Source organism: Haemaphysalis longicornis, unplaced genomic scaffold, assembly GCF_048455015.1.
Source record: "Haemaphysalis longicornis isolate Haplotype H1 unplaced genomic scaffold, Haemaphysalis longicornis Haplotype H1 scaffold_12, whole genome shotgun sequence".
NCBI lineage: Eukaryota > Metazoa > Arthropoda > Arachnida > Ixodida > Ixodidae > Haemaphysalis > Haemaphysalis longicornis.
The window spans coordinates 105304632-105318616 of NW_027526225.1; the positions used below are offsets into that span (position 1 = coordinate 105304632).

Sequence of the window (13985 nt, forward strand, 5' to 3'; positions counted from 1 at the left end):
GACCACATGGGGTTCTTCAACGTGCGCCGAAATCTCGTATACACGGGCGTTTTTGCTTTTCACCTCCATCAGAAAAGCGGCCGCCGCGGCCGGGATTCGAACCCGCGACCACGTGCTCCACGACCAGGTTTTCATAGTGTCTGAACGAGCGTCCGAAACTCTCTTTCTGAATTTGCCGCCACAGAATCCGAGCGTAGTATCAGTAGATAAGGTATTAGAGTACCGCCACCGAAGCGCGTAAGTCAGCAACGGCGGCTATTTTAGTTTATCAGTGTTGCGGGAATCGCGCATCTACGGCCTCGCCGTTAACTTCGGCAGGGTCGTTTGTTAACAATACTACCGAAGATGCAGCAAAACGGCATCTTTGGGCAAACGTCTGCTGCTGAAATGCTGTTACACGCGTCAACTTTCGACTGGCATTGGGAACGATGTCAGTCGCGAGCAGCCGCAAAGCAAGGAGGACAAACTAAGCGTACCAGACTCGACCGACTAAAACGCGCAAACAACAAAATGGCGGCGCCCATGAACCCTCGCAGTGTAAAAGAATGTCACGTAATCCGATTTGACCAATTACCGCGGCGGCGGCACGTAACAATACGGGAAAAGATTGCTGATACTCTGTACCCTTGTCTAGTGACACTAGCCTAGCGCAAGCGACCAGCCCGCCGAGACAACGAGAAACATTTCATACCCTCTTCCATCTCTACTTGTAGTGGTTTTCGACAGCTTTGCTGGACATCCAGTTTCGCAGGGCTGGATGGCGACCTGTTAAGTGCAGAACACTTTATGGGCGTATTCTTAGGAGGTTGCATTCCTAGGTTGCATTCCATTCATGGGTGCATCTCCTAGAGAAGGCAAGCATAGCAGGGCGCGGAAGAAAGTTAGATGGGCAAATGAGATCAAGAAGTATGCATAGATAAATTGGTCGCAGTTAGCACAGGACCGGGGTCCTGTGGGAGAGGCCTATCCCCTGCAGTGGGCGCAGATAGGCTGGTGATGACTTTATGGGCTCGCTTTGTCGTCTTTTCTCGCTAACGGTCGATGGGACTGCCGCAATCAGGCGGCGCAGCGAGATAACGGACCCAACTAGAGCCTTATGCAGCGGGGTCAGAGGTTCACGCTGAGGCTTCGAAAACAACGCGGTTTAAATAGTCGTAACCGTGTAAACCGCGTGAACCGCTGGCGCTTGTCATACATCTCCCCATTATTTAGCGCAAAGAAAACTGCAGGTACATTTCAGGAAAAATATGCGGAATTAACTGGCAGCCGCCTGCCGCGTTCATTTAGTTAGGAACGCTCGTTGGGTTGGTTTTTACGATAGTAAGCGAAAAAAGCGGCTCTGCAAGATAGAAATAGCGCGTTTGAAATGACGCAGCAAGGCTCCGGCCCCGCAAGAAAAAAATTACGCGTTCGCAATGACGGAAAACAGCTCCGGCATACGACATTAAAGCAAGCGCAAAAAGAACAGAACTCCCGCTGGCTTAGTTTCAGACAGGGTGGAGCGCGAGCACTGCGAAGGCGGGAAATTCAAAATGCATTTGGTGGCAACAGTGGGTGGATGACGGCGCTGCAGCCCGTTATGTCTAATCACTGCTCTGGACTTCCGACAGCTTTCACATTAAGTGGAACGGCTTTAATTTTTTTTTATCCTCACAATTCTCTGGCTTTAATGCGGTTCTAGTTTTGAAGAAAGGCGTTTGATGACGCCTTCAGATTATACCTTGCGGAAAATTGGGTCGTACATTTGACATGACCGCTCGTTCCGATGTGGGCGTCCGTGCGGAATAAAAAGAAGACGTTTAAACACGTACAGGGGTTTGTTGCGTGCATATTTCGGAAATGTTGCTCGTAGGACGTCACGTGCCCCACGTGCATACCGTTCGAGAGCAGACGCTGAAGAGCCGAAACGTCCTCCAGCAGTGGCGCAGCTTTATTAGAGCGAGGGCTTTCTTGACGAGACCGATACTGTCTTATGAAAAAAAAAATGGCGGCGTATCTGCTCCTTTCGTTGAAAATGTCGCCCAAGAGACGATAGTCGACTGGAGCCCCTGCCAACTAAATGCCTCCCTTCTCTTCCTCGCTCACCTCTCATGATGTTCCTTTCCCGTCTCGTTCCTCCCATGATAACACGCCAGAGGTTTGCTCAAGTCAATTTAAATTTACCGCGTCCTACTGCCCCAAGTCGGGTGTCTTGATGCCAGTGCTGCCGTACGTACGGTGGAGACGTGCGTGATTCGAGGCACCCAACTACAAGATTTATAGAACCACGATGCGCGAGCGTTACAAGGGGAACGTGGATCCCATCGAGTGGAACCTTTCGTTGCTGTTGCCGTTTTAGTTTTTTAAATTCCGCCAGGTTGCGCGAGAAAAAGCAGGCGACGGTTTTCTGCCATTGATGTAGTATTTATTTTCTATCGCAAAAACCTAGCATCCATGAATTTTTTTATACAGGAACACTGCAATTATCACTTATGTATCGATTTTCTGCCTTATATATGCGTAATGTCTTGTTCTTGTTCAACAATGTTGACATGTATGAGCATATCAACCGGACTTCGACGTTTAGATTTTGCTGTTAGTGTATAAGACTATTGCGCAGAATAAATTTACTCTGGCCGGGTGGCTGAATGGAGTCACAGACAGACAGACAGGCGGGAAACAAACCAACATTTCTGCATTTTAGTAGCCCAAGAAGGACTATCGTCTTTAAGAACTAACGCATTTCCCCATAGACCAGTTGGTCGACCGAAAAGCTCTGATAATAAGATCTCTGGACACACGGCGCGTGCGTGAAAGCGGGCTTCCATTGGGTCAAACCGGTTACTTGAAAATTGCGAAAAAGGGACGCGTCTACAAATTCAATACACGCATCGATCATGAAGGAGGAGTGCAGTAGTATCCTTTATCTCATAAACGTCGTATCGGTATAAGCTTAGACCGTCCATAGATGCGTCTACCTAGTCCGCGTAAAATGGTCGTATGGGTTAGTTCTTCGCTTTCGAAGTGGGGAGTGGGAAAGCGCGCACTCTAGTCCCGTTTCGGGCACTATAGTCTTTCAAGCAAGTTCGTTTCACTCAGGAAACGTAAAAGGGCTTTCGTCGCCTTCTGCGAGGTCGATGGTGAAGACCGATGACTTAAAATAGTTTCCACCGTAAATGGTCGATTGTCCAATCGGCTCATCTCTTCCTCTTCTCCCCCCTCTTTATTCCCTGAGCCCCATTCCCCCAGTGCAGGGTAGCAAACCGGGCTCTACACCTGGTTGACCTCCCGGCCTTTCCTTTCTTTTTTCTTCTTCTTCTTCGAAGTGGGGCTGTGAAGGTTTGACGGTGAATTGGATATACTTTCCGCGGAGTTTGGACGCACTTTTAGCGAAGGTTTCGAGGCAGTTTCAGCGCAGTTCTGATGTTGGAAAGGTTTTGCGCTTGTCTCAACTTTCTTGAAGGAGGGGTGGTGAAGGTTTTTTTTTTTTTTTTATGTCTCGAAGAGCACCTCCAGGTTGAACCACCCAGCCACGTGTCACAGTCGTGCCGGTACCAGCGGGCCCTCGCCAGCTGCGTCTATGAAACGGACAATCATGCATCGACATGTCTACCGAACTGCGGCAAAAGATCTATTTCCACAGCCACAAAAATAGGTCGTTTTACAGCACGAGCGGCGCCGTAGCAATGAGTTCGCACGTAAATTCTTACATGTACAACGTGCATTCTGTATAAATGTACACTTTGTCGCTAGTGCAAATTTTGTTGCTCTGATCAAAATATAATCTTGTTGCTTTTTTCACCGCAACTGCCCATCCTGGCGTATTTTTTGTGTGACTAAGTTTGGTGTAATTATCCTCAGTACGCGACAGTTGACAAGCTGCTCCTACGCAATATATTGACATAAAAGACCGAGGCGTTAAGATTTGTCCCTCACCGTCGCATGTGTGCACAAACAAAAAAGAAATATTCTTGAAAGGAAAAGTGACCATGAAATAAAACGCCCACCCACAAGTTGTTTGTTCCGTACTTTTCTGTTTTAAAATGTCCGATCTGGCTTTGTTAGTTTTAGGTGGATTACTTCTTTACTTCCATGTTTTTTGGCTCCATATTTGCTGAGCATATTTTTTATATGTGTTCTACATTTCCATATTTCTTCGAGTGCTATTTCTTTTGATTTAAAAAAAATCGAGCAATGACATATTTCTTCGAGTGCTATTTCTTTTGATTTAAAAAAAAATCGAGCAATGATAGCAATTATGCCACATTTCTCAGAACATGCGAATAATATTTATATAAAATGTTTTATTGTTCTTGTTCTTTCCATTTGACACTTATGTATTTTCAGTTATTAGTTATAAACATCAGCTAATGGTTTCAGGTATTAGCTTTGTATATACTAGTTAATTGTTACGTATGTATTATACATATTGTTAATGCCTTAAAAATCATATAGATTTGGTCTAGGTGCAACCTCAGCCCCCCCCCCCCCCCTACCCCCCCTTCCGGAGAAAAATTTCTGCCTACTCCCCTAGTCCTGATCTAGCGTGACCAGTTTTCTAAATGATTAAACCTTTAAAATTCTAAAAACCTAGTTTCTACTATTCGATTTTCATTCGAGCCGTGACCTACCTAACTGTTTTTGAACACTCCAGAACGTCTGCGGCCGCGGCGCAACAACTGGACACGTCGCTTCATCATCTTAAATCGCGTTTGTACCCAAACGCGTCACAAAAATAATGTAACGGGGATTTCGATGTTGAAGCGGCACCTTTGAATTGACGTACTGCTATAAAACTGTTGCTGGTTAGAGGTGTAGCGCAAGTGGTGGTTCTGAATGACGCGTCTGAGGCGATGTATGTTATAACGTAGCGACTCGAGTGTCATCAGTGCTGCGTCACGAGGTGCTCTGTAAGGTTCAAAACGACGCTTGCCGTCTGCTGATATTCCTAGCCTCCTGCTGTAATGCGAAGCTCCAGACGACCTTCAGCTACTATACACGGCTTTTTCAGATAGCGATCCCGGGAGGCATCAAGGGGGCCCTTATTTTTTTCACCGAATCTCTGTTAGTTCATTCACCGCCTCCACTCCCCTCCTGTCATCTAAGCCGGGTTGTATCAAGTGCATCTCAGTGAAACGTAACGCGGGCACTGTGCAGCCTATGGGCCGACTGGTATCCTTGGGTGACGGTATTTAAACCTCCCGCAAACAACCTCCAGTGGCAGAGCTCCGCTCGGACTGGGAGCGGACTCGAGTGCACTTTCGGATTGCAGTCGTCATGCGGATTCTCTGGCTACTTCTGCTGGCGGCGGCCACCTCCGGTAAGTGCGCACGCGTGGCCCTCAGGCAGCACCAGGATTCTCACCGACCGGATTCTGATCGAACGAGAATCAAGTGGTGAATTATAGTTTGTACCGTGCATTGGCAGACTAGAGTAAAAAAAAAATCATGCACCCCTCCGTCTAACGAGTATTATGGTTGCACGGGAAGCTTTCTCGTGATGGATTGTTTGGTTGGCCAATCCCACACTGCGAGTGCGTGCTACTCTGGAGAGAGAGAGAGAGAAAGGACTTTATTGGATCTCCTGCAGTCGGGGACGGGTCAGGCCTCGCAGGCATAGAGTTAATACTACTGCTCGCAGGGCTTCACCATCCCGTAGTCTTCGCCGCTCACTGCGGCGTCGGGCCGACCCCGAGGCCTGCGTCTGGTCGGCGCGGGCTACTTGGAGTGCCGCCGCTGTCTCCCCTAGCCCTCGCTCCCGCAGGAGGAGGCCGAGAGGAGTGCGGGTTCTCCTTTCGCCGTTGCTTGCCCAGTGCAGCCTCGAGCCGCTGGATAGCCCTTAGCTGGTGTTCGCGCTCCGAAGAGCCGATCGAGTCCGTAACGTCCGGAGGGAGGGTCGGCCTCCCGTCACTCGCGTCGTGTCTTTCACAACCCCACATTAGGTGGGTCAGGTCCGCGGTCACTCGCGCACAAACACTGCACACACAGTCTTCATACAGGTCCGGGCACACGTGGCGCGCGAGCGCCGGCGTCAGCACCGTCCGAGTCTGTAGTTGCCGCAGAAGCACGGCCTCCCTCCTCGCGAGCCCCGGATGGGGCGGAGGGTAGGCCCGCCTCTCTTCCCTGTACCAGCGCAGCGTCGCGCCGTACGTGGTCAGGGGTTCCGCGTCGTAGTCTTCTTCTTCGCTCGATTCCTCGTCGACGTCGGCGTCCGTCGCTGGCACGGCTCGGCACGTGGCGAGATCACGGGCCGCGGCGTCGGCTACCTCGTTGACGTTTCGGTGGCCATTGCGGAGCTCCCGGCCCATGTGAGCCGGAAACCACCGGATGGTCGTGCTGGTGTTCCTGCGCGCTCCCTCTCCGATGCCGGAAAGGACGCGCATCGTCGTCTTGCACACCGTGCCCCTGGCGAAGTTGGCTATCGCGGACTTGGAGTCGCTGAACACCGTCTTCGTCCCCGGGTGGAGCAGGGCCAGCGCGATCGCCGCCTCCTCCGCCTGTCTGGCGGACTTGGCGCGCACGCTGCCGGCGCTCAGTAGTTCTCCCGTGGCGGCTCGCACCGCCACCACCGCGTAGGCGTCGTCTCGGTCCCGATGTTTGGAGGCGTCCACGAACACCGCATCGCCTCTCTCGTTGTACTCCTTGGCGAGCGCGCACGCCCGCGCCATTCTCCGTTCCGAGTTCCGTCCCGGCGCGACGTTCTTCGGGAGCGGGGGCACCACCACGCTGTTGGCTATGTCGTCTCGTAGCGGGATCAGCTCGTCCTCCTCCTCGAAGGGGCAGCCCAGTCCTACGCGTTGCAGCAGTCTCCGGCCCGTCCGGGTCGACCCCAGGCGTTCCAGCTGCGCCACTCTCTGCGCCTCGCTGATCTCCGCGAGCGTGTTGTGCACTCCCAGAGACGCGAGGGCCGCGTTGCTCGTGCCGTTGAGTAGGCCCAGGGCCGCCCGGTATGACTTGCGGATCGCCGCGTCGATCTTGGCTCGTTCCTGGGTCCTCCATTCATGAAACGCTCCCACGTAAGCCACCTGGCTCACGACGAACGCCTGCAGCAACCGCAGCAGGCTCGCTTCTCTCATGCCGCGCGCTCGCGTCGCCAGTCGCTTGACGAGGCGCGTGGCGATGCCCATCTTCGTGATCAGCCGTTCCACGGTGGTGTACTCTGGAGGTACGCTAACTGTTCTAGAATACCCACAGCAACTCTCGGGTCTGCACTCCGTATGCCTCACGTTTGGTTTGGGGTGTACGGCGTGAAATACAGGAAGATACACGGGTGTATCAGGGGTGCAGCAGGGGTGTACCTGCTGCTTGGCGTTCTCTTCGATTGTGTAGAAATGGAACAATCGGATAGAGAGAGAGAGAAAGAAACAACTTTTATCAAGCTGAGCTAATTACGACGTCTTCTTAGACGCTGTCGGTGGAAATAATTCCCTCTTCACGGGAGCCATATGGTTCTCTAGCCGCCTGGCCCCCGGAGATCAGGACGAGCTGGTCTTCCAGGGCGGGGATGGTTAGCATGGTCTCCAATCGCTCAGTAAGGGAGGATGAGGGATGGGGTGGGGTAGTGGGAAAGGTGAGAGGCGGGAGATTGGCATGACGAAATCGCATAGTCCAATGACGTATTGGAGCGTGCGTAACTGAGTCTTGCGTAACTGAGCGTGCGTAACTGAAGGTAAGGGTGCGGGAAAGATCATGCCTGTATCTTCCCGTGATTCACTTGCTAAGCGATTTGTGAGAATCTGGGTAACGTCACCTCTCCGTCCTGTAATGGTTCCTAAGGTCCATATAACTAAGTATGAACTGTGGCTCACCTTCCTCTTCCCCAATGTTTCATCTCTCGGGTGAACTGGTGGGCAAATTTGTTGCCACCCAGCCCAGAGTGAGCCGGCGTCCATATCAACTCAACTTTCCTTTCAGATACGTCGCGTTTACTCTTGATAATGTCTAGTTTCGCAAGAGACACCCACCCTTTTCTGTAGCTGTTATACGCCTTTTAGGAGTCAGTGGGAATTGTTCCCAGCTTGGGCTGGTGCGAGTGCTAGCGCTATCGCAACCTTTTCTGCCACCTCCGGAAAAGACGTCTCAAAGGAGGCGCAGGTTACGAGAACATCACGTGTCGTAACTGCCAGCGTGGCTTTCCCTGAAAACTTGGGTAACGAAGCGTCTGTGAAGAGAGAGACCCCCCTCTTCCTCTTCTTCTATTTGACCCAGAGTCTCCGTCAAGGCCGCTATTCGAGATGCTGTGCGGCCGTCGTTACGACCCGGCCTCATGTTTCGAAGCAGAGGCCGTATGCGCCCACACTCTTAGGCAAAAAGGACGAAAAGTTTTCCTTCTTGGGGAATAACGGCCTTCAAAACAATCATTACAGTTTGGATATAACCAAGCAGACAAAAATCACAAGTCGTCGTTACATTGAGGTTTTCGTTACATGCAAGTTTAGCGTTAAGGCTTTCGTGAATGAAACTGAAATGAAACCAGACATCTGGACATCAGTGCCGGTGAACTCACCATTCAAAGATTGATTTCACAGTGGAAAACTGCGTGATTGTCGAGTGCTGCTTTCTCACGAGTTTAATCACTACACGGCACTCCGAAGGGGCAAGGTCATTTACCATATGCGCAAAAGTTACTCAAGCATCTCTTTTACCTTTTGACACTTTTCGGTGCGTCAACAGGTTTAAAAGACCAAACGTATGCTAAAAGAGCTCCTTTTTGCAAACCCGAAGCTTTTTTTCCGCACTCAAAATTGTTGAGAGGTTGCTAGCTGGGATAATTTACCGGGCACCGACGTTCTTCTTTCTCGCTGGCGGGAACGGAATTTAAAATTTCGAGTTGGTCTTGACAGGACCAAAGTTTTCGTTTTCTGGCAGCAGGACCGACACTAAAGGTAGCAGCGGCGACGCGCAACTACACGGCGACAGGCAGGCCTAGCACCTAATCGACCCCCCACTCACACGTCGAAACGCGCAGTAGTGTGGGGTGCGAGAGAAATTCATCATCATCATCATCATCATCATTTAATTACCCTTAAGGGCCCTGACGGGGTATTACATAAGGGGGGGGGGGGTCGAACAAGCATGTGCCAAGGCAATTGCAGGCCAAGAACAAAGTTTCAATCAATCAGTCGATTACAGAGTATAGGGAACAGTACATTTGTCACACATGAAAGGGACAAGGTTCGCAAAAAGGCAATTTAATGCCTGACAAAGTGCCGCAACCTGTCCCAGTCAATAAAGCACACAAGGAGCATGTTTGAGACGTAAAAAAAAAAGTTAAAATCATCTGGCTTCACTACTTACTAAAAGTGACACATCCGTACACGTCGATTTTTAAAGTCAACCAAAGTTAAATTCATCTGTCTTCACAACTTACTAAAAGGGACACATCCATACACGTCTATTTTTAAAGTCAGCCTGAGGAATGCGAACTAAAATGAAATTGGCAGAAAAAAGAAGAAAAGAAAAAGAAAAACGAAAAAGAGAAACAGAAGAAAAGAAAAACAAATTTACTGTTGAAGCTTTAGTAGATGTGTGTGTATTGTCTTTTTAAACGAAATTACTGAGCGGCTTTCTTGCACCATGGTTGTAATGGCTGGATGAGCATTCAATAGTTCAGTGATCATAAACGTTAGCTTTTGTGTACCGTAGTTTGTCCGTATTCTCTCACAGCAATATATTATGCGTCTAAAGCTGTATGTATGCTGTCTTTGACAATATGCATTGTGAAATGCGACCCCGTCAGATTTCAGTTTATCATATATGATCATCGCTATTTTTTTCTTTAAGATATTCTCAAACGTTAATATGTTGTGCTTGTGAAAGAATGGAATAGAATGCGTTCTAGGTTGAACGCCTTCAATTATCCGCACTATTCTCTTCTGTAGTTTATAAATGCTTTCTTTATTTGTTTTAGTGGTCGTTCCCCATATTAATAGACAGTAATGAAAGTAGAATACAATTCAAGAATTGGAATTACAGGACAATAATAATAACATAACTCGTTATACAACTAATAGCATGATTCAAAGTGGCATAAAAATGTGAAAAAGGCAACTGGTTACACACAAATTACGAAGGTACGGTTGACAAATGAGTTTCGAGTAAGCTTTTAAACATTAGAGTATTACGCTCATTGGCTATTGCATTTGGAAGCCGATTCCAATCCTCAATTGTTAACGGAAGAAAAGATTTGTTGAAAGCGTTAGTTGAACCTTAGGCCGGTGAGCAGGACAGGGACCTTCTGATGAAACCTAATGTTTTGGAGGCGTCGGCCGTAAGCTGTGCGATATGGTCAGTCCATGTTAGTTTGCTGTTGATGAGTACACCCAGGTATCGGTACGATTCTGCTAGAGCGAGATGGTTAGACTGCATGCAAGGAATAAGTATAATGCTTACGGGAAACTTGCATATATTTACATTTGGAAATATTAAGTTGCATCATCCACAAAGAACACCAATTTTCAATTACGTTTAAATCATTTTGGAGGGCAAGTTGATCAGACCTATCCCGTATACGGCGGTAAATGACACAATCGTCTGCAAAAAGACGTATGGAAGATGTAACAGTTGAGGGAAGGTCATTAATAAAAATTAGAAATAGGAGAGGGCCAAGGACGGAGCCCTGAGGTACGCCAGATATTACATTTGTAGTCGAGGAACGGTGACCTCCGATGACTGTGTATTGGGATCGATTAGTGAGAAAGGCTTGTATCCATGACAGTATGAGCGGGTCGAGATTAAGGGAGGAAAGTTTAAGCATAAGTCGTTGATGAGGAACGCGATCGAACGCCTTAGAAAAATCGAGGAAGATGACATCAGTTTGAAATGAAGAGTCGAGGTTTAAGTGGAGGTCCGTCGTAAACTCAAAAAGTTGTGATTCACAAGAAAAACCTGGGCGAAAGCCATGCTCATTTTTAAAAAGAAGGAGTTGTTTTCAAGATGGGTGGCCACGCTAGAGTAGATTATGTGCTGAAGCAGCTTACAAGGTATAGAAGTTAAAGAAATTGGACGATAATTTGAAGGATCAGATCGACTACCCGCTTTAAATATTAAAGATATGCTGCTTAGCTTCCAGTCATGCGGAATGGTACTGTCTTTTATCGTTTGCGTGAATATTATTTCTAATATTTTGCTGGAAAGCGCTAGCGTACCATTAAGTATTTTAGCTGTGATATTATCTGGTCCCGGGGCACAAGATATTTTGTTTTTCTATAAGTTCAGCGTTACCCGACGCAGTGATACAAATCGGAATTTGCTAAGTTAGTGCGCTCCTCTATCCTATTCTTCAGAAAAATGGCATAAAACAACGACTCACCAACGTTGCGGATCCGTTGCACCAAGGTTCACCATCGCAACGTTTTCGTTGCATACAGGTCGCCAACACATTGGCTTCAATGGAAGTGGCAATGGGGACTTGAAAAACTTTGTTAAATCCAGGAATTCTTTGCATGGAGGTTCGTTTGGTCGGTTCCGATACTCCCCAAGGACGAACTGCTGAAAGGAGTCGCAGAAAAGAAAACCCAGCAACAGCAGTGATCGGGCCACCGACTCTCGTAAAATTACCCCAGGTATCCAATGCGCTACCACAAGGCCATGCCGCTTTTTTTGTTTGTTTTGTCATTTATTTATTGCACTACATGTCAGTGTAGTGCCGCGGTGCAGCGGTGTAGAGGGTTCAGCGGTGGCGTAGAGGTAGAGAATCAGGCATTCCTTAGACATTACTTGAGAGGCTGCAACGAAATGCGCTCGATCTTCTGCAGGCTTCGAGGTCGGCAAGGAGTACGTGTACAGGCACAAGGGAACCCTCAATGTCCTCAACCGAGACCATCCTCAGCAACTGACGGGCGTCGCCTTCCGCAGCAAAGTTCTGGTTCAAGTCAAGCCCGACCACACACACTTCAAGGTAAGCAGGGAAGAAATACTGAACTCTGCTGTTGCCATACGAAATGATTTTCGGAAACATAGAATAATTTCATGGGGGTGAGGTTCCGCCAAGGATATTTAACATAATTCCGCAGAACGTTCTGCGAGCTTTGGGGGATGAGCCACCAAGGTGTTCCGCTGCAGATGTACGGCTCGAGTCTTGTAACTCGGTATATTGCGCGGGAAGCAGGTTTTAAACTTCATTGACGATTGCGCAAAAAGTTCTCAGTCATTAACAGTTCAAACATTCGGGTGCTCCGATATCATGGGCATGGCTGAGAAAAACCGCATCAGGATGGTATAATGGCATAGGAGCAGACAACCACTCTAGGTGTCTGCAAACTACACCTGCAATCGCATTAACAGGGCATCAGGCGTGGGATCTCATCGAGTGGGGATCTCCCTTTTCCTTCGAGGCACTAGCACATAAAAAACATTAAGTGTAATGGAAGTTTAAAATGCCACTGACGGTGTTCCCGCTGCATGCACTAGCTTTTCTACAGCCACTAGCTTAAAATAATAAGTCAGCGTCACTTCCGTAAATTTTTCGTCGGGGCTACATTGATGGCAGGAGGAATAAACCAAGCTGCTTCCGTTTTCAGTACTGAACACTTTCGTTGGGGAACTGACGACACCCTTAATCGTTCTGCTGTGAGACATCCTGCATGAGGTACGGAGGTACACGGAGCTGTGCTTACTCCTGGACGTTTCGTCGTAACGTACATTTCAGATCGTGAACTTCGAGGCTGACACGTACGACTTCGAGGATGTTGGCCTCGGTGAACACGAGTTCAACTACAAGTCCAACGAAAACCTTGTCGGCGCCCTCGAGCACCCCTTCGCTGGAAAGTACCACGAAGGAAAGGTACTCCGCAGTTTCTACACCTTACTGGCTAGCTAATTGTTCGCCGGGATGACATCCCAAGTTCCGATACTGTTTTGTATAGTAACGTACCGCTGAAATAGTCATGAAACGTGTAGTTTTGTATACTCCCATATATTTACTGACAGAGTGGTTGTAGATGAGGACGCCGTCTACGACGACGACTCGAAAGTGTATTTTGCACTCCTTACAGCTGCTTAAAACACGTACTGCCTCTTAAAACACTTACAAAGTGCGGTTGAGGTGTACCCTTAAATGTTTCATGCAAGAGTTAAGCCTGAAGCTTAAAAAGGGAAAAAAAAACTGCGTGAAACAGTCAGTTGAATCACACTTCGTTTTACTCGGCCAGCCAATGTAGGGCAAACCAGGTCATAATAATCAGTTTTATGGTGTTATTTTTTTAAGTAATGACGCCTCGGTGTCAAAGCTTCGGAAAAACTCTGTTTTGTAAATTCTCTTCTTACAACGCGCCTGAAATTAAGTTGTATCGCATGCGCAAATGAATGTTTCAAGCGCGCACGCTGAGGTATTGTTTCATACAATTTTTTACGTTTTCTCTAAGCAGACGACTAAACATAAACAGTTATAACATTCTCTAAGAAAACATCAAAGTCCCACATAGGCTACTTTACTATTCATGGCTGTCCGGTTCCGCTCTGCTGGTTACAAAAACTGAGTATTTCGTCGTTAATTTTACCCGGCCAAGCGGGTATAAAAGAGCACAGTGAGACCTTGTGAGCAGGCCAAGAAAATCGACAGATTTAAAGGAGTTAATTAAAGCTGATCCCCCTTCATCTCTGCCCTGTTGCAGCTGGAAGAGATCGAGATCGGCAAGAACGAGCCAATGTGGGTGCGCAACGTGAAGAAGGGCATCCTCTCGCTGTTCCAGCTTGATCTCGTCAATGGCCGCCACGAGCACCCTCGCACCAAGGAGTACCACGTCAAGGAGGTAAACCCGCCAAATTTGAAACTAAATGTCCACCGGTGGTACATTTAGCCGGGCGATTCAGATCGGTGGTGCATGTATAGGATACATCATATATATCACTGGACGAATATCTGTAAAAAATTTAGCGCTCGATAACGGAGTTGCGTACTTACTTCTGATTGAATACTCGTGGAGAAAAACGAAATATACTCGAGGCAAAAGGGAGGGCAGTTCTCACACTAAGATAGCGCCTATGGCATGAACGCTGGCTCTCCCT

General features: G+C 48.3%; 1 protein-coding gene across 1 annotated transcript in view; it reads left to right on the top strand.

Moving 5' to 3' along the window:
* Window positions 1-5146: 5146 nt before the first annotated feature.
* The window catches only part of LOC144163195 (vitellogenin-6-like), a 52135-nt gene continuing 43296 nt past the window's right edge, over window positions 5147-13985 (top strand). Inside the window, exons 1-4 of the mRNA XM_077694027.1 lie at window positions 5147-5299; window positions 11735-11877; window positions 12628-12762; window positions 13592-13729. Of these exons, the coding sequence (XP_077550153.1) occupies window positions 5257-5299; window positions 11735-11877; window positions 12628-12762; window positions 13592-13729 (459 nt within the window). The 5' untranslated portion in view covers window positions 5147-5256. The remainder of the gene's footprint in view (window positions 5300-11734; window positions 11878-12627; window positions 12763-13591; window positions 13730-13985) is intronic.